The following is a 23,060-nucleotide window of genomic DNA, read 5'->3' on the forward strand; positions in this document are numbered from 1 at the left end:
AAGGAAGGAAGGAAGGAAGGAAGGAAGGAAGGAAGAGGAAGAAAGAAGGAAGGTACAAAGGAATGAAAGAAAATCATCAAAAAAAATATGAAAAGAGAATAGTCTATATTATAAGAAGGATGGGCAACAAGTGGGTAGTCATTGATGATCATAAAATATTGAAATATCTAGAAAATTATCTGTATAAATCTGTTTCAGGCCCACGTTTTCATCAAGGACTTGTTATATGTATACACAGAGACAGATACACTGTGGCACTTAAGAGAAATAAAACTATCCACATTCAGAGGAAGAACTGTGGGAGTAGAAATAAAGAAGAAAAACAACTGCTTGAACAAATGGTTTGATGGGGATATGATTGGGGATGTAGAGTCTAAACGATCACCCTAGCGCAACTATTAATAATATGGTCTTGGGGGCAGCTGGGTAGCTCAGTGGAGTGAGAGTCAGGCCTAGAGAGAGGAGGTCCTAGGTTGAAAAACCCGGCCTCAGCCACTTCCCAGCTGTGTGACCCTGGGCAAGTCACTTGACCCCCATTGCCCACCCTTACCAATCTTCTACCTATGAGAAAAATATACCGAAGTACAAGGGTTAAAAATAATAATAATAATATGGTCTTGATAGGTCTTGATCAATAACACATGTAAAACCCAATGGAATTGCATGCTGGCTATGGGGGTGGGGGGGAAGGAGGGGAGAAAAAGAAAATGAATCACGTAACCATGGAAAAATATTCTAAATTATTTAATTAAAAAAATTAAAGGATATCTTGTATGAAAAGGAAATTCTAATAAAGATTTTAAAGAAATGAGAAAGTTGGCATATGAGTTGATAATTACACAGGAAGAGTAATGATAATACACAGTGGAGGAAATAATAACAAACATTTATGTAGTGACATTATTTTACAAAGCATTACAACAAATCTGTGAAGTTAAAAAAAAAAAAAACACCTTAGGAGAGGACAACCACTTTGTCAGAGTTCTATTAAAAGTTACCAGTTTCATTTATAAATGCTGGTCCTCCTTAATTTTCATGCTTTCCTCTGCTGGTTATCTCTAATTAATCTTATATCAGTTTATCATGTACATGTATAAAATTTATATAAAGTTATTATAAAATTTAACATATATGTATAAACAGTATACATCCTATCTGTACATTATCTTTCTCTAGATGGTCTCTTTCTAGATCATAATAAGCTCCTTGGGGGCAGGAACTGTCTTTTTGTCTTTCTTTTGATTCCCCAAAGGTTGGCACAGTGCTTGGCTCAGAATAAATGTTTAATAAATGTTGATGGATTGACGGATTCTTTAATTCAGCAAATCTTTACTAAAAACTTTTTGCATGGAAGGCACTATATGTTTGGGCACTTGGAATTTAACAGAAAGAAATCAAGCAGTCCCTGCGATATATAATGGAATAAAAGGAAATATGATATGTTGCTAATCAAGAGGCTTGTACTTGAAGGCGGTATCAAGCTGGGTCTTCTGGCAGAGAGGCTGTCTCTTGGGTACAGGATAATTTGGGTCAGCCAGAGATTATGTGAGCCTGGTTGACAGGTTTTATTCAGCCTCACTGTTGTCTCTAAGGCTCTCTTCAGGGGAGGAGTAAAGAGTCCCTCCCTTCCGGAGAGCAACTCCCAGCTTATAGGAAGAGAAAGCTGGTTCACTTCCTGCCCAAGATGGATGCCTGGTTTAGCCCTCAAGAAATAAAGGAAAGTTATTCTTTCCCTCTTCAGCCTTTGCCCTAGTTGGTATAATGAATCACCAGAAGCTCTTAGTATAAAAGCCAAAGGAAAGCTGAGGGAAAAGGGGTTAAGGTCTCCTAACTGCTGCTACAGGAGAAGCTGGTACTGGGGGAGGGTCACAGGAGAGGGGAATCAGGCTGAGGGAACCGGCCTCTCAGCCAGGGATGGATTCACTGCCCTGATGTAATAAGGTTTAGCAGATTAGATGAGATGATGGCTTGGTTTAAGATTGTCCCTGCCTGCCTATAGAAGCTAGTTCCCACAATCTCCACTCACCAAAAATACCCTCCTCCCAGGGCCTAATGGGGAAATCCAGGGAATAGCAGGATGTCAAGGGAGAGGTCAAGGGAATCAGGCAAAGCCCAAAAGCAAAAGCCCAAAAGCCAAAAGCCCAAAGCCCCCTCAGTTGGTACTCGAGGGTTATTTATAGCCCAGCTCTAACGGTTTGTCCATGAGACCAGAACTCTGGCTGGGTCAACATTCTATTCCCCCCAACTGCCAGGATTGCCTCAGGTGGATCTGCAAATGCAAAAGATTCTTGCAGCAATCCTGCATTACACTTACAAACTATATCACTGGAGGGAAAATTACATCAGTGAGAACAGAAGTCCAGCTAAGTATAGTCAGTCTTCCACATTCACACCTTTAACTTTCACAGCTTCAAGGATTTACATGATTTTATTAGTAATCTCATTTTCACTTTCATATTGACAGACATGCACATTTTGCACAATAGAGAAAAAAATGAGAAGTGTGACACGTGCAAGTTTGAGGAGGGGCTGGTATCCTACTAGGAGGTACTTATTCACAGGACTTGTTTACCCTACCATTGTAAAAAGCTCCTCAGGCATTCCTTGCATAGTTTCATGGTTTGCCTTTAAAACTTAAGAGTTGTATTTCAATTATGCCCCCAAGAAAGAGTACAAGTCCTTTGAACTCTAAGCCTAACAATGCAAAGATGAATGTCCACAGTTGCTGTGAGCAGTGAGTTTGGTGTTAACAAATTGACAAATTGTTCTATCCAGGAAAAGTAGGAAAGTATGGTGCCGTAGATTTCATGTGCTGTGAAAAGTGAATATTGTCTAAAATTAATGTTTTTTATCAAGATGTTAGCACAAAAGGTCACAGAATTCTAGGGAATTATGAGCGAGAAAAAATGTTTTACATGTTACCAATTTTACTTTGTATGCTGTATTTCATGAGTTATTTCATGGTTATGGTATTAGGAAAAATGAATATTGCCAGAATTAATGTTTTGTTATAATGACCTCTATGCAGAAGTGTACTTTCATCGATGCCTAGCAAAAGATTTTATTTGTTGCTCATGGAAACCTAATACCCTATTTCCCAAAGGTTCAATGTATCAACATTTGTGAGGTGTTTTTTTCTTGGAATATTACCTCTACAAAAGTTGAGGATTGGTTGTATAATTAAAGTTACACATCTCTTTAAGGATATGAGTGTATGGTATTTCTTCATGTTTTTAATATCTTTTGTCATCTTCAACTCTCATTAAAAATCACAGCAACACAAGAAGCAGATTCTTCAAACACGTTGCTAATTCTTTTCTATTATTTTTCCCTCAATACTTTGAATTTCAGTATTAGAATAATAAGAGCTCTATAAATGTCAGAATGGTTTTACATTAAAAATTAAAATTTTCTTATATGTAGAACTTATGTTAAGCATATACTTAAAAATTCCTCCCAAAAAATTAACTTATATACTTCATATGCATTTTTTATTTAATTGTCTATATTTATTTTATTTTGTCCTCAATGGAATGCAAGATCCCCAGGGGCAAGGATTATTTCAGCTTTGTGTTTTTATCCACAGGACCTAGCATAAGGCCTGGCAAATAGTACATGCTAAATAAATGAGTTAACAACTGAGTTAATGAGCACTTTATCCTTTTAAAAGGTGCTAAGAGCTTCTACTAAGTTTCTAGTTAAAAGATAATCCAATGCTCTTTGAAAGAATGGCAATTGGTAACCTTTTCTTCATTTGGGGCAAAAGAACACCTTCCCTCATTAGCATGGCAAAATAATCTAGTGTGATAATTATCATCATCATCACAACTCTCAGAAAAGACCTACTCTCTGATGAAGGTAACCTTATTAAAGGGTATGCCAATTTAGAACCAAAGTCTAACAAATACTATGGCAAGCCAGAAGGAGTTCAGATACAGTCTCACAAATGGAATCATGTCTACTATCTGCAAAGCCTTATCAGAAGAGAGTTGGTCCCAAAAGGAGGATTTTTTTCAGTCACAGCTAAATCTAAGCTAACTAGGCAATAAGAGTTGCAACCTGTGTCAATGAAAAGAATACCTTCACTAATTACATACCAGAACCTTGAAGTAAGAACTATCATCACTTTCACCATCATAATCATCATCATTATCATCATAGTCTCCAACAGAGGTTCTACTTTTGGAAGGGTTAAAATTATCTTTAAAATATCTTCAACAGATCATTTAAAGCTTAGCCAGATAAAATTTTTAATATTTTATTTTTTTCCTGAATTACACGAAAAAAACAATTTTTAACCTCAATCTTTTGTGCAAAACAAATTCTGACCATCTCTTCCTCCATTCTCTCCCCAGATGGCAAACAATCTGAAGTAGACTTTACATGTCTAATAGTGTAAAATATCTTTCTGTATCAGTCCTTTTGTGAAAGAGAACTTAAACAAAAGAAAAGTGAAGAAATAAAGTGAAATATGTCTCGGTCTGCATTCAAACTCAATCAGTTTTTTTCTGTGGAGGAAGATGGCATTGTTCATCATGAGTCTTAAGGATTTTCTGGGATTACTGCTAGGAGTAGCTAAGTCATGTTCATCATATAATATTGCTGTCATGTGTACAATGATTTTCTGATTCTCTTTATTTCACTCTGCATCAGTTCATATAGGTATTTCCAGCTTTTTCTGAAATCATCCTGCTCATCATTTCTTACAGTATAATAGTATTCCATCACCATCATACATCACAATTTGTTCAGCCATTCCCCAATTGTAGACATCCCCTCAATTTCCAATTCTTTGCCACCACAAAGAAAGCTGCTATAAATATTTTTGAACAAACAAGTCCTTTTCCCATTTTAATCTCTTTGGGATACAAATCTAGTAGTTGTATTGTTGGATCAAAGGGTATGCACAGTGCCCTTTGGGCACAGTTGGGCATAGTTCCAAATTGCCATCCAGAATGGTTGGATCAGTTCACAACTCTACCAGCAATGTATTAGTGTCCAAATTTTACTACATCCCCTTCAGCATTTATTATTTTCCTTTGCTGTCATATTAACCAATTTGATAGGTCATCGGTTGTTTTAATTTGCAACTTCAATTTTTTAAAATATACTTTTATAGCACCCACAATCTAATAGCAAAAAGCCTGAGTTTGAAACTCTAATGATGTCAAGGTGTATTATAACAGCTAAAAGATAGTCTTTTGAGATATTTTACTTTCATATTATAAATATATCCAAACAGATTCTTCTTGCCATGATGTTGAATGTTAATGGATAATAGCAAGTACAGTAAAGAAAGTAGGGAATCCACTGTTGAAAAGTTTGATAGACACAGTATTATCCCAACATTTGCAAACCTGGTGACAAGATTAATGCAATAAATCAAATCTTGTAATACTTCTATCATTATTAATCCGATACAATCTTTTAAATAAGTAGTCATATTATTTCTAGATTCTCTAAGAGTACAAGAAAGGGTCTAGTGGTACACTATCAAGAACATTTAATAGAAATTGCACTCAAATTGTCAGTCTGATCTTATTTTCTAAGAATACAGATTCTAAATATCTTTAAAAATATGACAGACAGTGATAGAGCCACTACCTTAGATAAAAAGTTCTGACCTTACTTGGAGGCACTTATATCAAGTACAATTTTGAAGTCCCTTAAAGTCAATAAGTTTATATAGTCTGTTTTGTTATTTGTAAGCAAAGACTGCCAAGTTCAATGTGTATTTTATTTCTAATAAAGCTTATAGAAGAAATGTATATAAATTGAACAGAAAATTTATAAAAAATACATCAGGTAATTTACAATTAAATTCTTTGTTTTATAGCTTTTTAACATAATACATTTATATAAAAAGATTTACATACAAAGAAATCACTTCTCACTCCCACCATACCTAAAAGCTTATTTTGCACCAGTCTCTTATGAATCCCATCCCACAAGTACAAAGCTGAGAGTTTAAAATGCCTTAATATATCACTATTACTCAAAATATTTTGTTCACTCTAGTAGGTAAATGTGCATGTATGTCCTTTATCGTATGACTTTGCATGTCCTCCAGGTAGGCCCACAGGGCAGTGTAGGCAATAATGACCCATCTGTTCAGTACTGGCAACAAGAAAACTTCTAATGAAGACAGATGTGGGTCACCCAACACCAGCAGGCTTCAGGGTGTTAATGAATCCACCTAATGGTCACTCCCTGCCACTTTTGACTGATTGATGACATGAAAGGCTGAGCCTGAAAAGCAAAGAGACGTATTTCAGGTACTCATCAGTCTTACTAGGACATCTCTTTCACTTCCTCTTCTCTTTTCATTTCACTCTCTTTGTCTCTTTCCAGTCCTGAAAAATGTTCCTATTATTTATTGGACTCAGTCATCTAAAATAACCTTCCTAGAGTTTTACAGAAATTAATTCTTCCTAAATTTCCCTGCTAGTTATTTATATAAGATATTAACTATATAGATTAGTCTTTTTAAAAACACTATACTTTCATATTTTATTAAATTTCCTACGAGAAATATAATCTTAATAAGTTATAAAACTTTTCACCTATACTTACAACCTCACATGGCACTTTATAATGCCTTATTTCCTTCCCTCTATCCCCTTCCCAAAACCTTGGATTTATACCCAAGAAAAAAAGAGGTTCTACAGAGTCAGAAATAACACAAAGGGGAAAGTTATTACATATATTGAGAAAAGAAAAATCTCCATACAACACTCAGTAGCTCCTGAGCTTTTAAAAAAATTTATTTAGTTAATACATTTTGTTTTACTTCAACAGATGCTTTCTTCAAGTAAGTTACCTTTATACAATATATTCCCTGATGAAAACAAAGGTTCAAGTATCAATTATTAACTGAAAGGAAGAATGAATCATTTTTCTTTAGCAAATGATACTAACACTGGACAAGATATATCAAAGACCTGGATTCAAACTCACTCTGACAATGATAAACTGTGGCACCTTGGGTAAGTTATTTAATCTCCCTTTCTTTGTTTCCTCATCTGTAAACTGAATGGGTTGGGGGAGAAGCTCCTTGAGGTCCCTTCTAGCTCTCTATCTATGATCCTATGATTATGGATAGACAGGAAGGAGGGATGAATACTTTTAACAGCATACACTAACAATGAATGTAGACAGTGAAAAGAACACTGGCATTAGAGCCCAAGGATTTGATCCAGACCCTTGATGACCTCAAAAGAGCCACTTGCTTCCTCAGCCTCCAGTGTTTCCCTACTGCCTCCTGAGCACACGAATTCCATAGCTTGGTCTTTAAAAGCCCTTAGCTCCCTATCTTTCTTGTCTTATCCCATACTACTCAATTTGTACTCTTCTACAGCCAAACTCTATTAACTTTCTATCCTTCATGTGCATTCATCCCTTATCTTTGTTCATATGATTCTTCATGTCTGAAAAGCCCTTGCTGACATTTCCCCTCCAATCCTTCCTAAAATCCTCTGATCCCTCCAGGTCCCTCCACACTGTTTGAATGTTAGAGATGGATTAAGAACTGGAGGTCATGAGGATATTTAAGAACTGGTCTGGGAAAGGTATAAAATGGTAAAGTTGAAAATATAGAAAATTTGCTAAACAGATATTTCAGAGTCCAATAATATTTTGGTGGTAAATGTTCAGTTCCTTAATTACTTTGGGGGTTTTCCCTATGACCTAAACATTGTTTTGCATGTATGTGGTATTTAATATACAGGTGGACCTTAATCTAAGATGGATATAAAAATAAGTCTTATACTTATCTTGTCCTTCATTATCAACTATTACTAGCTTCATCTGTGAATTTTATTAATATGGTGAAAAATAGGGGAAAATGTTATTGCTTCAAACACTATTTTTAAGCTGGTTTTTATCCAGTAAGCTGTATTTCTTAATGTATGAATCAGTAGGTATATTATTTCCAAAACTGTCACTATTTCTGGCATTAGATTTTTATTTTTGAAGTTCAACTATGGCCTGTCCTTTTATTTACAGTGTAAATAAAAGAATCTCTATATGATTCTGTGACATTTTATACAACTCTATTATATATTCCACTATTTTATGGTATATGGGAGAGAAGGTTGATGAAATGTAATCCAGCATCAATATGAATCAATAAAACATTATATTTGGTTTTAATAAAAAAAATGTAATGCTAGGGCAATAATTAAAAATATAGTTAATACCTTATTTACTTAGCATCTTAGTAAAATGAATGGCTTCACATATGTGGCCTTTTTTAAAATGTCAAGACTTTAAAAATAATTTTGTGTTTCTAGCCAGTTCTGCACAGCAAGGCCCAGGGACTAGTGATCTTCACACATTCCTGTTCTTTTCTTCTTCTAGTCAACCCAGGTTCTACTCAGGGAGCATAACCTGACAAGGAAAGGAAGCTCTCCATCCTTACAGTTGTTGGCTTCTGTGCCCACACTGGCTACTCTAGAGACCATTTTATTTTTTGGCTCACCAGGTTTTCTCCAGCAAAGGGAGAAAGAGAAAAGGAGACCCAGTGTATAAACACGAATCAGGTATCTAGGAGGTTGTTTTGCCCACACCGTTTAGAAAAGGGATGCTAAACAATAAAAAAATCATGAATAATTAAAACAAAATCTAGTAATTACTGGAATAGTCAGTTAAGAGTCTAGCATTCAGGACTCTTTTGAACATTTACACTTTTTTTGAGAGTATTGCTCATCAAACCATTTTCCATTCTGCCTCCACTGAATACATTTTGGGAAAAAATCCCTGATGGGCTCTTTTTCTTTGTGTGTCTCTCTGTCTGTGTCTCTATGTCTTCCTCTTGTCCTGCTTCTCCCTTCTTCCCTTCCTTCTCCCTTTCCCCACACTGCTCTTACAAGCAGTTCTTTCTCTTCTGGACTGTTTGGTTCTTCATACTACTATCACTGTTGCTCCCTACTACCCTATTGCTCAGGTATGGAGAAGAGGAAGTGGAAGGTGCCAGTAAAGCACACACAAATGGGAGGCAGCCTCCCACCACGTGAGCTCATTTCTGGAGTTCAGGCGGGAGAAGTGTACTCCCACTCTCTAGTTAGTTTAGAACAGTGATTCTAGAATGACAATTGGAAAAACTCTCCTTCCCCTTCTTGAACATCAGCCATTGTCTGTCTCTAAGATCAGTTCCACAATAACCATCCACACATTCTTTCAGCAATTTTGCTCCCTCTTTTCTCCATCAGACCCCCTAATCATTTAATACATTTTTATGCTGGAGGAAAACAAGCCAGATTTCTGCATATAATAATTGTTACAACTTCTGCTCAATGTCTGAGGAAACTATCCTGCTTGATGTGTTTCCAGATATTGTTGTTTTTAATTTTATGTGTGTCAACAAATCAGTCCCAGAACTTTAGCACCTTTCGATTAAGAGCCACCATGCCTTACTAAATAACTGCCGGACAGCCTTCTCAAGTGGCTGAATACCAAGCACAAGTGGTGAGCAACTGCTACATATTACAAGATAGAAAAGGTAGGTAAGAATGGATAATTATGTATCAGAAATAATAGCCTACCCAGAAGCTATAATTCATAATGACAAAATAATAGCTATTTGGAATTTCACAAGGTTATGAATTATTTTTCACTAAATAGGCACTTACCTCATAAGTTTTTAAGCTTTTTTAATGTTATTGGTTTAAAATTGTCTATCAAGCTTTCTACTTAATATTTACTATAATTTTAAAATGATAACATTTTAATAAAGTTATACTCTAGCAGCAAAGGTAAAACATAGATGTGAAAAATAGGATAAGTGAATCAGCCAACAAGCACATATTAAACAATTATTGAGTACCAGGCATATACTCTAATCCCTGAGAATAAAAATGCAAAAATGTGGTCCCCTCTCTCAAGGAGCTCTCATTCTAATGGGGGCAGATAAGAACCAGGGACATATAAGGTATACAGCATAAATGGAAAATAATCTCCCCAGAAAAAAGGTTGAGGAGTAGAGTGAGAAGGAGACCAGGAAAGACTGCTTAAAGAAGACAAGATCTGAGCTGTCTTAAGGAAATCAGGAAATCCAGGAAGCAAAGGAGAGAACAGAGACCATTTCAGGGACTGCCACTGTAAAGGCATGGAGCAAGGTGAATGCCTTGCTTAAAGAATAGAATGTAAAATCATGAATTATGTGAAGTGGACTACATTATGAAAATGACAAAAGGCAGGAAGGGACCAAGTTGTAACAGGATTTAAATGCCAAACAGAGAAATTTATATTCCATCCTGGAGGCAAAAATGAGCCACTGGAGTTTACTGAATAGGAGGCTGACATGGGCAAACCTGCACTTTAGGAAAATCACTTTGGCAGGTAAATGGAAGAGAGATTGCTGTAGGGAGAGCCAAGGTAGGGGAAGCAATTAGAAAGGCAGGGCAATAATCCAGGCTAGAATTGATGAGAGGATCAGACAATGTGAGCAGGGGAAAGGTTCGTATAAAAGAGTTGTTGTAAAGGTAAAAGACAAGCTATTGCAAGGGGTTGGCCATGAGGGGCAAGTGAGAGTAAAGGGTCAAGGATGGCTCAGTTAAAGGGACTGGATTGTTGAATTCAATGGCTTAGGGATGCCCCAGGTGAGAAAACTCACTCTGACAAAACAAATAGGCCCTGCACCTCCTCTGAGACTTACAGTCTCGGAGAGTTGCCTCAAGCACTTAGTTAAATGACTGACTCTGGGTCACTTAGCCAGGGTATGTCAGAAGTAGGACTTTAACCTGTTTTCTCAGCTCTCAGGCATCTGGGTCACAGTGTCTCTCTTGTGTGTATCAGAAAAACAGTTTTAAAATATAGATGAACACTGTCTCTATTGCTAAATGAAAGGATCTATGACCAGATTTCAAATCCAAACTTGAATAAAATATCTAAATACCAAGCAACGTCCATCAATCAGAACTGCACCAAATACTTAAGCAATTTACAAGTCAAACTATCACATCTTGCCTCATTTAAAACCACGGGTTCTAGCAAATACAAAAGAATAAATGAACAAAGCACCATGCATTTCAATAGTAACCCAAAGTACTGGTGCCATCTAGTGAAATCTTACTATAGCTCTCTGTTGAAACTATTGTTTTCTAAAATCGAGGCACTCTGATAGATTCAAAATGTTTGAAATATGAGTGTTTGTGAAAACAGCCAACTTCATGAAAATTAAAAAGCATATTTTTACAGCCAACTACAGTCAGACAGCGTAGTTTCATATCTTGGAACTTGCATTTGATAACAAGGATTGTTCGGTCACATCTGACTCTTTGTGACCCCTTGGCCCATATGCTGCCAGTGCTGTCCATGAGGTTTTCTTGACAAAGATACCGGAGTTGTTCACCATTTCTTTCTCCAGCAGATTAAGGCAAACAGCGAGATGAAGTGATTTGCCCAGGGTCACATGACAGTGGAGCTGCCTACAAAAGTGGACATTTGTAAAGCTCTTTTAGATCTGTCAAATGCTTTAGATGCATTATCTCACTGGAGTCTCATAACTAATCTAGGTGATCAGCACTACAAAGATAATTCCCATCTTACAGACAAGGAAATTGAGGCTCAAAGAAAGTAACTTACCCAGGACCATATACGTACTCAGTATCAGAGCTGGGATTTAACCACTACAAAGTGAAATCGTGCCTCTCCTTTGGTGACCCTAAGTGGGAGCCAATGGGCTGATCCCAGATCCTCTCACATTACCTCCCTGGGCTCAAAGGCCCTCCAATTAAGTGGCTGCTTGCCATCCTCTAGCGCTTCAGTCCCTATCTATAAAATGAAGGATTGGACTCACTGGACTCCCCTTCCAGCTCTCTAGCTAGGATTCCCTGATGATGTAAAATGGCAATAAAAGGACCCTCTCTCACAAGGCACCTGTATCAAATGAGAAAATATATTTGTTTCTGCAAAATGTAAAGTGTTATGTGAATGCTAGTTATTATTAGCATATTAGGTTAATTGCAATAGTATTTCTATACAAAACAAAAGCAAGTTTATTTTTTACCTCTCTTGGTAGAAGAAGCACTGCTTGTTTGGATCATTTCTCCTTCAAATCATTCATCCCACAAGCATTTATGAGACACATTTATGAAAAAAAATCAAGCTGAAGATTGCTAGTACAATGGGTAGGCTTCTTACGAAGGATTTATGAGAAGACGTGGGGAAAAATCTCACAGAATGAGAATGGCCCTAATCTGCCCCTTTGGGGGGAAGAACCACATCAATGGAATAATGAAATGTTGAAATGCTACGGTGTCCTCTTATGCACAGCACTGCTCTAGCTATCTAACCTTAAAATACATCTCGTGTACACTTTGCACTCCAGCACACTTTCCATGAACCCTTCTCATCATTCAAAGCTCAGTTTGGATAGCCTCCTCCAAGCCAACATGCACTGACAGCTCGCACCTGCTATCTGGAAGGCACTGTTCAAGGACCAGTGGAAACAAAGAGAAAACAAAGCATACTGCCTGCCCTCAAGGACCCACTATTGGAAACCCACACAGGAGAGTAAAGTGATAAATACAGAGGTGAATATTTGAGAGAAAAAAGGAAAATTAGGAAGGCTTCCTCTAGAGGGGCACACGAGCTGAACCTTAAGTCAGGAATTCTAAGAGAAGGAAGTGAGAAAGCACTCCAAGCATAGGAACCAGATGAAATACTAGTTCAGGAAATAACCGGTAAAATGATTTGGCTAGAGCTAAGAGGGCATTTACTGCGGACCTACTGTGGGCCAGGTATTGGGCTGGGGTTATCAAAGGCTGTCCGTGTGAAGAGACAGAGAGAAGAGAGCATGTCCATGTCCATGTACACACACACACACACACACACACACACACACACACACACATACACACATACACACGCCCCCAAAACAATAAATTCTTAGTAGCTCTGGGAAGGAGGGCACTCACTACTCCTATGTCAGGGAAGGATTCGTGTAGAAATGAAGGAAACCTGCAATTCCGAGCAGCAACAGTGAGGAAGGAGAGAATTCCAGGTATGGGGGACATGCACTGAAAAGGCACAGGCATGGAAAACGTATTACTGCTTGAGGAGCAGCAGGTGGGCAGGGCCAGCAGAACCAGAGTGTGTGGAGAGAACACGCAGAAAGGCGGGAAAGAACCAGATTCTCAGGAGCCCTGAATCCAGATCTGAAAGGGCAATAGGGAGTCACTGGGATGTGTTGAAAGTTGGGCTCATGCTTTAAGAATATTCTTTTGGTGACTGTGTTGAAGATGGTTGGAATGGAAAGCAGGAAGCCAATTAGTGGGCTATTGAAACAGCTGGGGTAGGTAAAGACAGGCTAGAAGAGAATCTGACCCAAGCACTGGTCATCTAAGTCAGTGATGGTGAACCTTTTAGAGATGAAGAGCTGGGCCCTGCCCCACCCCACCCTGAGTACCAAGCATGCCCCCCCTTACCCCACACAGGGGAGGGAGGAAGCACTCCCATTGGCTGCTGGGCAGAGGGGAGGGTAATGCGGAAAAAATGTCATCAGACAGTAGAGAGGGGAGGGGAGCAGCTCCACCAGTCCCTCTGCCTTTCTAGTAAGGAAGGCGGGGATGCGGCCGGCCTGCCACCTTTGGCCCCCATGCCATAGGTTCCCCATCACGGATCTAAGTGAAAAGGACTATGCTGGGGTCCATAGGCAGGCTTAAGTGCCATCCCTGCCCTCAAAGAGCTCACTCTCTAATAAGGGAGGTAGTACTGGGACCAAAGACTGAGTCCACACAAGACTTGGGCAGGTAAATTGCAGCGAGGAGGTGGGGCGAGGGTGGGGTGGGGGTGGGGCGGGGCGCTAGGAAAAGCCCCCCTTTCCCAGGCCGGGTTTGAGCTGAGCCTGGAAGGAAGCTGGAAGGGGGCTCATTCCCGGAAGAGCTGCAGAAGAGCTGAGAGCTCCCCTAATGGAAGCCTAGGCCATGTGGTGGAATGAGGGGTGCAGGAAGAAAGAAAAGACGTTTCATGCTGGAATTCTTGTGTCCCACACTTCATCTGAAGGGTGAAGAGGCCCAAGTCGTCTGCTGCAGCAGGGCCTCCTCCGCTCCAGGCGGGGCTCTCATCCCTAATTCTCCCCCACTATTGATGGAGGCCCCAAGCAACAGGGGTTTATGAAGCCCACCAGAGATGGCAGCATTTCTTCTCACCAAGAATGGTTTCAGGAACACTTGGCCAAATCAGGCATCAGATCCAGAAAGAATGTGATAGGTGATGCTCGTAAGAGAGAATTAATAAGAGTTAAGTATTGCATATAAATTAATGATTTTGGGACATTTCAGCTTTAAATTCTCAAACTGTGATAGTTATAATACAGAGTCAATCAACAAGGAACTTTAATTTTTGCCTTTCTGTTCTTAAATTAACATGTAAGAAAATGTACTTAAATTACTGTAGAACTACCTATTTTATAAAATTATATTTAATTATCAATCACAATTCTCCTTCCTTTTAATTCTTTCATCTTCAACTGATAGCCAATCTGCAATTATAAAGCATGCAATCACTACTTACCTTAATCATCTCAAGAGAATGGAGATAATGTAAAAGTATAGATGATAGGATAATTACTTTAAAAGGACCAACAACAATTCCTTCAGTCCTGGCTTTTCTTATTATCTGTCCTGCTACGACTATCCAACTACCACCATCCAGATGTAATCATTTCTTAAAAGTTTTACATTAAAATTTCTAAAGAAAAAATAAAAAATATATCTTTGACAAATAAAGTGGGAAGTTTTTACCTCAATGTTTTCCTCTCAATTGAATTTAAAGCAGCTCAAATATAAAATAAACCCTATTTATGTATAATAAAAGTATTTTTGTTTGGGTTGAGGTTTTTTGGGAATGTATTTTTTAAATAAAACTATTTAGTAAAACACATTGATATTCTATCTGATATTCTATATAAATATTTGCTTTGAGGTTGGCCATACTATTTTATGAATGTCATTTGAATCAAATTATTATAATATTTCTCTAAACAAAAAGTAAAAGCTCATCTTTTTTAAATTAAATAATCCACTGTAATCTGATCAGGAGGAAGACAAAAGAAACAATTTAAATATAAGAGAAAATTCTCAAGGCATATGTCATTAGGTTTGGTTTGGTTTGGTTTTTTTAATTTACAAAAGCATTTTCCTTATCTTAATTTTACATAGAACCAGTTTTCTCTATTTTGTCCCTATGATCCCCAAACAATGAATTCTTTTTAAATGCTAACAAACAGCTCGTGTTTTCAGCTTACCTTTTTTTCTTCTTGTAGTACTATTACCTCATGATAACGTGGGAGAAAAGGACAAGTTTTTGTTCTATCTTCTTTCTTGATATTAACATTCTCATAATGCAGTGCACTTTCCCTTGAGAGTTTAAAGAGAGATAAATGAGTTTTTTTATTTTAAACATATACATATATAAACATATAAACAACTAAAGTTTCTTCTAAGCATAATGCCAATCAATACCTCCTGCCAACAATTATGTAACAATGAGAGATGAAGAAGTGGTAGACTATTACAATATAAATCTATAGAAATCACTTTATTTCTTGTTATAATTCTGATTTCTTGGGGGATTTTTCTCAAAACGGAACTTTGAATACATTGCTAGAATTTTCTTCTAATTATCTCAACATTAGAAGGGTTTTTTTTTCCTTCCAGACACAATAATATGAAAAGACAATTAAAATATGAAGGCTACAATGTACAAGTTCTTTAAATATTGTAATGATCACTCTATAAAGAAAAGAAATCATTGGGCCAATAGGAAAGATTTCATGTCCTATATGAAATTAAAAACCTATGAGCAACAGAACCTCTTTATTATACTTTTCTTTGTATATTTCATAGCATTTCAAGTTATAGTGGGGTGTATGGGCTATGCAAGGAGGACTACTAGTACTTCCAGTGTCAGGCCTTGCCAATCCCTTTTTATGGCTGCTCCTTCACCTCTGATGTCTACCTGTCGCCTAATTCTCACTTGTGGCTCAAAAAGAAATATTATTAACAGCATCCCTACCCCAGTAAAACAATCTCTGCAGATGAGCTAAACCACTTTGATGACTGAAAGGAAGTGAGGCTTCTGCTTCTGGCAACCAAGATGATAGAATAAGGAATTTTCCAAATTCACCCAAACACACCTCCAAACAACCACTAAAAAGAAAGAAAAAGCCTCAAAATAGATTTTAGAGAGGCAGAACCAACAAAAGACAGTGAATCTGGGTTTTAGTCAAAGAAAACTTAGAGAGATAAGAAGTACCCATCTTACTAGGGTCAGTGGGGAGAGCAGGAGAAGTAGTGGAATGAGGAGCAGTCCAGTGTATGCAGAGGACCTACCCAGCACCCACTGAAAAACACAAGGAGTGGCCTGGCTCAAGTACACATGGGGAAATTCTCTGGAGCTGCAGCAAAGAAGAGTCTAGATAAATCCAGTACATAGGACATCCAGAAGATCTCAAAGACAGTATTCTCTCTGCCCCAAGAAAGGAGCTTAGTTTCAACATATAAGGTACAGTCATGGAAAAAAAATGAGTAAAAGTCAAAGAAAAAGCCTGACCCTGGAAAACTATTTCAACAACAGGGAAGACCAAAATGTAAGCTACAATGAGGAAAGCACTGCCAAAAATGTGTGAAGCCTAAAAGGTAATATAAAAGTATGTCAGGCCCAAAATGAACTCCTGGAAGAGCTCCAAAAGAGGATCATGAAACAAACAATAACAGAGATAGAAGAAAAGTTGTAATAGGACATGAGACACATAAAAAAGAAAGTACAAAACTTCAAGCAAAAAAATGGCTCCCCTAAAATTAGAATTTGTGTAAAAGTGAAATTTGGGAGATGCCATCTAAAAGTATATATATTTTCTATGGACACGTGAGAACTATCAAACTACATTTCCCATGTTCCAACGGGTTTCCGTTTCCTGTTCTTTGGGCGTGGGGACGCCTACAGACAGTTTAAATCTCCCGGGGTGAGGAGGAACTTCCTCTCTTTTAGCTACCTCTCTTGGCTAGCAGACTCTAGAAGAGATGGGAGGTAACAATAATGCCTGGGGCGGCAGTTTTGAATTCTTAAAGCGCGTGGTCTAATGACATTATCTATCAGCATGGCTTTAATTAAAATACTAATTTATATTATTATTTCAGTCATAATTATTTTTTATCTTAATAATTTTGGCAACCTTACAAAGTTTGGATTAAGAATTCTCAATTTTCCAGATAGCCTTTCAGAAACGATAGCCATGCCTGCTTTTTGGCCGTCTTGCTCAACTCTTTTGAGCACTTTTTTTAAAAAGGAAAGTGGCTTTCCTTACCATGCTTTTGCTAAAAGCAACAGCACGTTTTTGCTTCAGGTGGGACTCAGCCAGCCAGTCCAGCCCAAACCACCTTGGGAGGTCAGGCCAGCCAATTCTGGCTTTTGGCTTTAAAACTAAAATGCCGGAGCCCAGCCAGTGTGTCTCTGCCGCTGATCTCCTGACTCCTGACCTGATCTCCATTCCTGCTGTGCCACAAGCCTGCAAGCATCCCAGACCACTTCTCCGATCCTGCCACTGGTGCTGCTAGTCCTGCTAGTCCCAGAACCCAGAGCCCCAACATCGATGACCTCCCCCCCCCTTCGGGCTGCTGCCTTGGCGGAGATCTCGATCTTCAGAGACTGCTTCAGCTCTGCTGATAAAGAACTTGGGAAGTATATCCCCCTTTGTCCCTATTTCTAGCCTTCCATGTGTTTCTCTAAAGACCTAATTTAGGCAACCCCTACCCACACAAGCTCTACACATGGGATTTTCTACAGAACTGACCTTAGCTTTTCTAACCCTGAGCCCACGTGGACCTAGCGTCTGAACCTCACGGGCGCATGGACTATTCAAACTTTTGAGATTATTAAAAACTGAACTTAGGGGAAGAATATTCACCCCATACCTGCTCAGAACTTTGAACTGAGAGCAAAGACTGATTATAAAAAAAAACTCCTTAAACTCAGCAGAACTCAATCAAAAGAACCTTAAATTGAACAAGGGGTGAACTTTTAAACCTCGGAACTGAATGAGTTTTATTTCAGTTTTAGAGAGACTATATCTTACTGTATTTTGCTAATTAGTGTTTTGTAAATTAATCTTGTTTATTTCGTTGATTTTCCTGTTGCACTGAATCATTTTAAGTTAACGAAGTTTGTGGCTGCTAGATTAATTCTGTTATGATTTTATTGTAACTCCCAAATAATGAGAAAAATCTATTAGAACTGGTAAGAGGTTTTGACCAGCTTGTTGATCTGATACTACTGGATTTATAGAGCACATGTCTTTTAAAATTTATTCTGTCTTGGTAAAGAACCTTGAAAGTTTCCATGCTTTGAGAATTACCTTGTAATTTTACAAGAGGTCTTACTTTAAATCCTTAAGAATTGTTGTCTTAAAGGATAAGCTTTTATATATTTTATTATAAGAGAAATTATTGCCTTAAATGGGTAGAAGCATTTCCTACCCAGGATTCTTTAAAACAGGAAGCCAAGAAGCTCCTGTATATTCTTATCTGAGGATAATTTAGACCAGAAGGTTTCCTTTTTTTAAATATCAGATTTTGTTATGGAAGCAATAACAGAATTTGTTGAGAAACTCTTAGCCAAGATTTAAAAGTTGTAACAAGTATATGATTTTTTGAACATCATTGTTTATTTTAAAATGTGCTATTGGAAATAATGGTACTCTATTTGAATGTGCATTGTGAATTTGCTATTTGTAAGATCCATTTTCTCTCATAGAAAACCTCATTTTTGGGTAACAAAACCCTTCTAGTTCTAAGCTATATATACATATATTTTTGATTTTTAAAACATTTTTTTAATTAGAGCAATTGATTTTTCCTTTTTATCATCTTGTACTGGAAGTACATATATAATCATTATTTATCTTTTTTTATAAGCTTAATGCAAATACCTGAGCCTATAGGACTGTGATTTAAATGCCTCTCTGATTCCAGAAGGGAATATGAAAGCTGTTAATTAGTGCTATCAAAGCACATGGTCAGAGACTTGATTGACTAAAATCTGCATGGATTGCAGAGTTCTATGCCAATACTATAGGGCTTGGAAATTGGGGTTTAAGTCCTGGAGTCCCAGTCTTTTCTAAAACTTTAGAGGGCATGGGTCCCCTCAACTTAGATTCCTAGAAAGCACCTAAGATTGGTTATTTATTTGGCTCAGTTCCCTGAAAAGCTGATGATAAGTCAGATCAGAGAGAGACATTTCCTTAAGTCCTGGCCATGAATGGGTAATTGCAATCTGCTGAATTCACTTTAATTAGACCTTCATTCAAAGGTCTAAGTTTATTTTCCCTACATTTTTTGCACATTTTACATTTCATTCACAAGTTAATTTTTTCTTCTTTTTTCTTGAATTTTATTCTTTTTATTCAGCCACTCATCCTTAGCTGACCTGAGGTACCCTTTTTAAGAAAAAAAGGTGTGTTTAAGATTTACCTCAGGGGGATATCTGTTAAGTTTTTTTAAAAATTCAATAATGTAAAAATATATGTATATTTAACTCTTTTAGGAGTAATTTCAGGGGGAATTGTATAAATCTTAAAAGAAAATGTATGTTTTATAATCTATAATGTAAAGTTTAAATTCTTTTGAGAATAATTTCAGGATAAGGATCTTGCCATCTCCCCAGAATCCAGACGACGAACCTGTTTGGTGAAGACACCATGATGATGTCTGAAAAGCCTTCACTGTACCATGAAGACCAAATTTGAACTTTGGGGTGCAGTTGATTGAACTATGAGGAATTGAAATTGAGTTGTATATATTGTTTTAATTGTACACTGTTATACCAATAGGGGACTTTTTTGGTTTTTTGTCAATGCGGCTAATTTTAACCATTTGTTCATCTATTTCTTTTATCCCCAAATTCCTGAAAATTTTAGAAGTTGTCTATTTTTACAGGTCCAGCGAAGAAAAAGGGCTAACCTTTTTTTTACCAGACCTCACAGGGAATTGTAAAAGTGAAATTTGGTAGATGTCATCTAAAAGTATATATATTTTCTATGGACATGTGGGAACTATCAAACTACATTTCCCATGTTCCAACGGGTTTCCGTTTCCTGTTCTTTGGGCGTGGGGACGCCTACAGACAGTTTAAATCTCCCGGGGTGAGGAGGAACTTCCTCTCTTTTAGCTACCTCTCTTGGCTAGCAGACTCTAGAAGAGATGGGAGGTAACAATAATGGCTGGGGCAGCAGTTTTGAATTCTTAAAGTGTGTGGTCTAATGACTTTATCTATCAGCATGGCTTTAATTAAAATACTAATTTATATATTTATATCAGCCTTTATTATTTTTTATCTTAATATTTGACAAATGGCAGTTAATGATTCCATAAGACACCAGGATACAATAACATAAATTCAAAGAATGAAAAAAATAGAAGAAAATCTGAAATATTTCTAACCTGGAAAATAGGTCCAGGAGAAATAACCTAAGAATCACTGGATAGCCTGAAAGCCATGACCAAAAAAAGAGCCTATACACCACATTGCAAGAAATTATTAGGAAGAACTGCCCTGATGTTCTTGAACAAGATGGGGGAAAGAAATTGAAAGAATCCACCAATTACCTCCTAAAAGACATCCCAAATTTCAAAATCCCAGACTATTATATCCCAGCCAAATCCCAGAATTCCCAGGCCAAGGAGAAAGTACTGCAAGCAGCCAGAAAAAAAAAATGTGGAGCTACAGTCAGGATTACCCAGGTTCTAGCAGCTTCTATATGAAAGGAATGTAAGGCATGGAATATGATATTCCACAAGACAAAGGATCTAGGACTTCAACCAAGAATAAAATACCTGGCAAAACTGAGTATAATACTCCACAGGAAGAAACTGATATTTAATGAAATGAACTTCTAGACATTTTTGACAAGACAACCAGAGCTGAAAAGAAAATTCAATGATAAAATTTGAAACTGAAGAGAAGCATAAAATAATAATAATAAAAAAGAAAAAACTCAAGGAACTAATCACATCCTTACATAGAAAAATGATAATTAGAATAGTTAAGATATCTATGATATAAGAGATACTTAAGGTACTTATGTGACAAATAAAATTAATATAGAAGGGTATATTTCAGATATTAGGGTTTTATTAACAACCATATTGATAATTACAAAGAACCACATGCCTGCTAAGATCTAATTCAAAAATGGCCCGCCATACCTTCCCCTTGGCTGGTTCCTAAGAAAGAGAGTGCATCCCAATCACATCCCGAGTCTTATACCTCTCTCTACGTAATCACACTTCCTGCCCACCTGTATTACACAAGAGGAATTATGGGAAATGTAGTTTTTCAAGACCTCTAAACATCCATAAGAAGATTATACCAGATACTCCAAATTTCCAATATCACATTCCCCCCTGAGAGCAGAGAGAGACTGGTCTCCTCAAACTCTCTTGTAAACATAACTTTTAAATTACAGAAATTTGGGGATAAAAGAAAAGAGGATAAAAACAATGAACTAATGATTGCTAGCCACATTGACAAAAAGCCTATTAGGGGCAGTCCCCTTTGGCATAAGAGTGTACATTCAAAACAAATGCATTCAACTCCCCATAGTTCAATCAACTGCACCCCAAAGTTCATTTGGATCTTCATAATCCAGTGAAGGTTCTTCAGGGATCTTCATGGTGTCTTCTCCAAACAGGTTCATTGTCTGGATTCTGGGGAGATGGCAAATTTCTTATCCTAAAATTACTCTCAAAGAATTTAAACTTTACATTATAGATTATAAAACATACATTCCTTTTTGAGAAGAATTATACATTCCCCCCTGAAATTACTCTCAAAAGAGTTAAAATTTTACATTATAGATTATAATACAGACATTATGATTATAAAACTTACATTTCTGAGGAGAATCAATAACACATTCTCCCCTGAAGAGGGTACCCCAGGTCAGCTAAGGATACATGACTGAGTCACAGGGTTGTATGAAATCAATTGGCAAAATAAATAAAATAAAATCTAAATAAAAGAGAAAAAATTAACTTGTGAATGAAATGTAAAATGTCAAAGTCTTTTGTGCAAAAAATGTAAGGAAAAATAAACTTTTAACAGGTCCTTGAATCAAGGCCCAATTAAAGTGATTTAAACAGTTTGCAATTACCCATTCAGGAGCCAGGACTACAGAAAATTGCCATTCTATATATAAGAGAAATAACAGGACCAAATATGTGTGCAAGGGAAGTGTCTTTCCCCTGGTCTGATTTGCCTACACCTTCTCAGGGATGAGCCATAATGATAGCGAATCTTAGGTGCTCTTAAAAGAAATCATTCCTCGTTTTGGCCTGCCTGCACGTATTGACTCGGACAGGGGAAGTCACTTTGCTGATTCGGTTTTATCTGAAATGTATTCCTGTTTGGGGATAACTCCCAAATTCCATGTACCATTTAACCCACAGAGCTCAGGCCAAGTTGAAAGGATGAACAGAGAACTTAAAACTATGATTGGCAAATTATGCACTGAGACACATTTGAAATGGCCTGAAATTCTCCTCTAGCTCTATTTTATCTTAGAAGCAGGCCTAGAGGAGATCTACATATCTCACCATATGAGATGCTATTTGGACATCCCCCTCTACAGGCTAAGCCTTTTTCTCCTGCATATATATCACTATTAGGAGGATATACTTCTATTGCTTCCTAAATACTGGAATTGCAGCACAAACTGCGGGAACTCCATGAATCCGAAACTACAAGCAGGACCAAGAGACTTTTCACTTCATGACCTGAACCCAGGAGACAAAGTGTATATGAAGAATTTCCAGCACACTGGAGCAACTCAGCCTTCCTGGGAAGGTTCATTCTAAATATTATTAACCAGCTATAAAAATTGGAGAAAAGGACTCTTGGATTCATTGCTTACATGTAAAGAGAGCATCTTCTATTGAAACTGATTGACTGTATCATATTATAAGCATTGGAGATAACAGTCCATAGAAAAAGTAGACACCATTTTGGAAACACACTGAATTCCTGAAATTTTATTTTACTATTGCCTTTTATTTTTCTAATAG

The 23,060-nt window shown here is 37.3% G+C and overlaps 1 protein-coding gene across 1 annotated transcript in view; it reads right to left on the bottom strand.

The window, feature by feature from the left end:
- The window catches only part of STPG2 (sperm tail PG-rich repeat containing 2), a 624,910-nt gene that overhangs the window by 544,834 nt on the left and 57,016 nt on the right, over positions 1 to 23,060 (bottom strand). The window contains exon 6 of the mRNA XM_044681589.1: positions 15,248 to 15,359. Within this exon, the coding sequence (XP_044537524.1) occupies positions 15,248 to 15,359 (112 nt within the window). The remainder of the gene's footprint in view (positions 1 to 15,247; positions 15,360 to 23,060) is intronic.

The sequence above is a fragment of the Gracilinanus agilis genome, chromosome 6 (genome assembly GCF_016433145.1).
Source record: "Gracilinanus agilis isolate LMUSP501 chromosome 6, AgileGrace, whole genome shotgun sequence".
NCBI classification, from domain to species: domain Eukaryota; kingdom Metazoa; phylum Chordata; class Mammalia; order Didelphimorphia; family Didelphidae; genus Gracilinanus; species Gracilinanus agilis.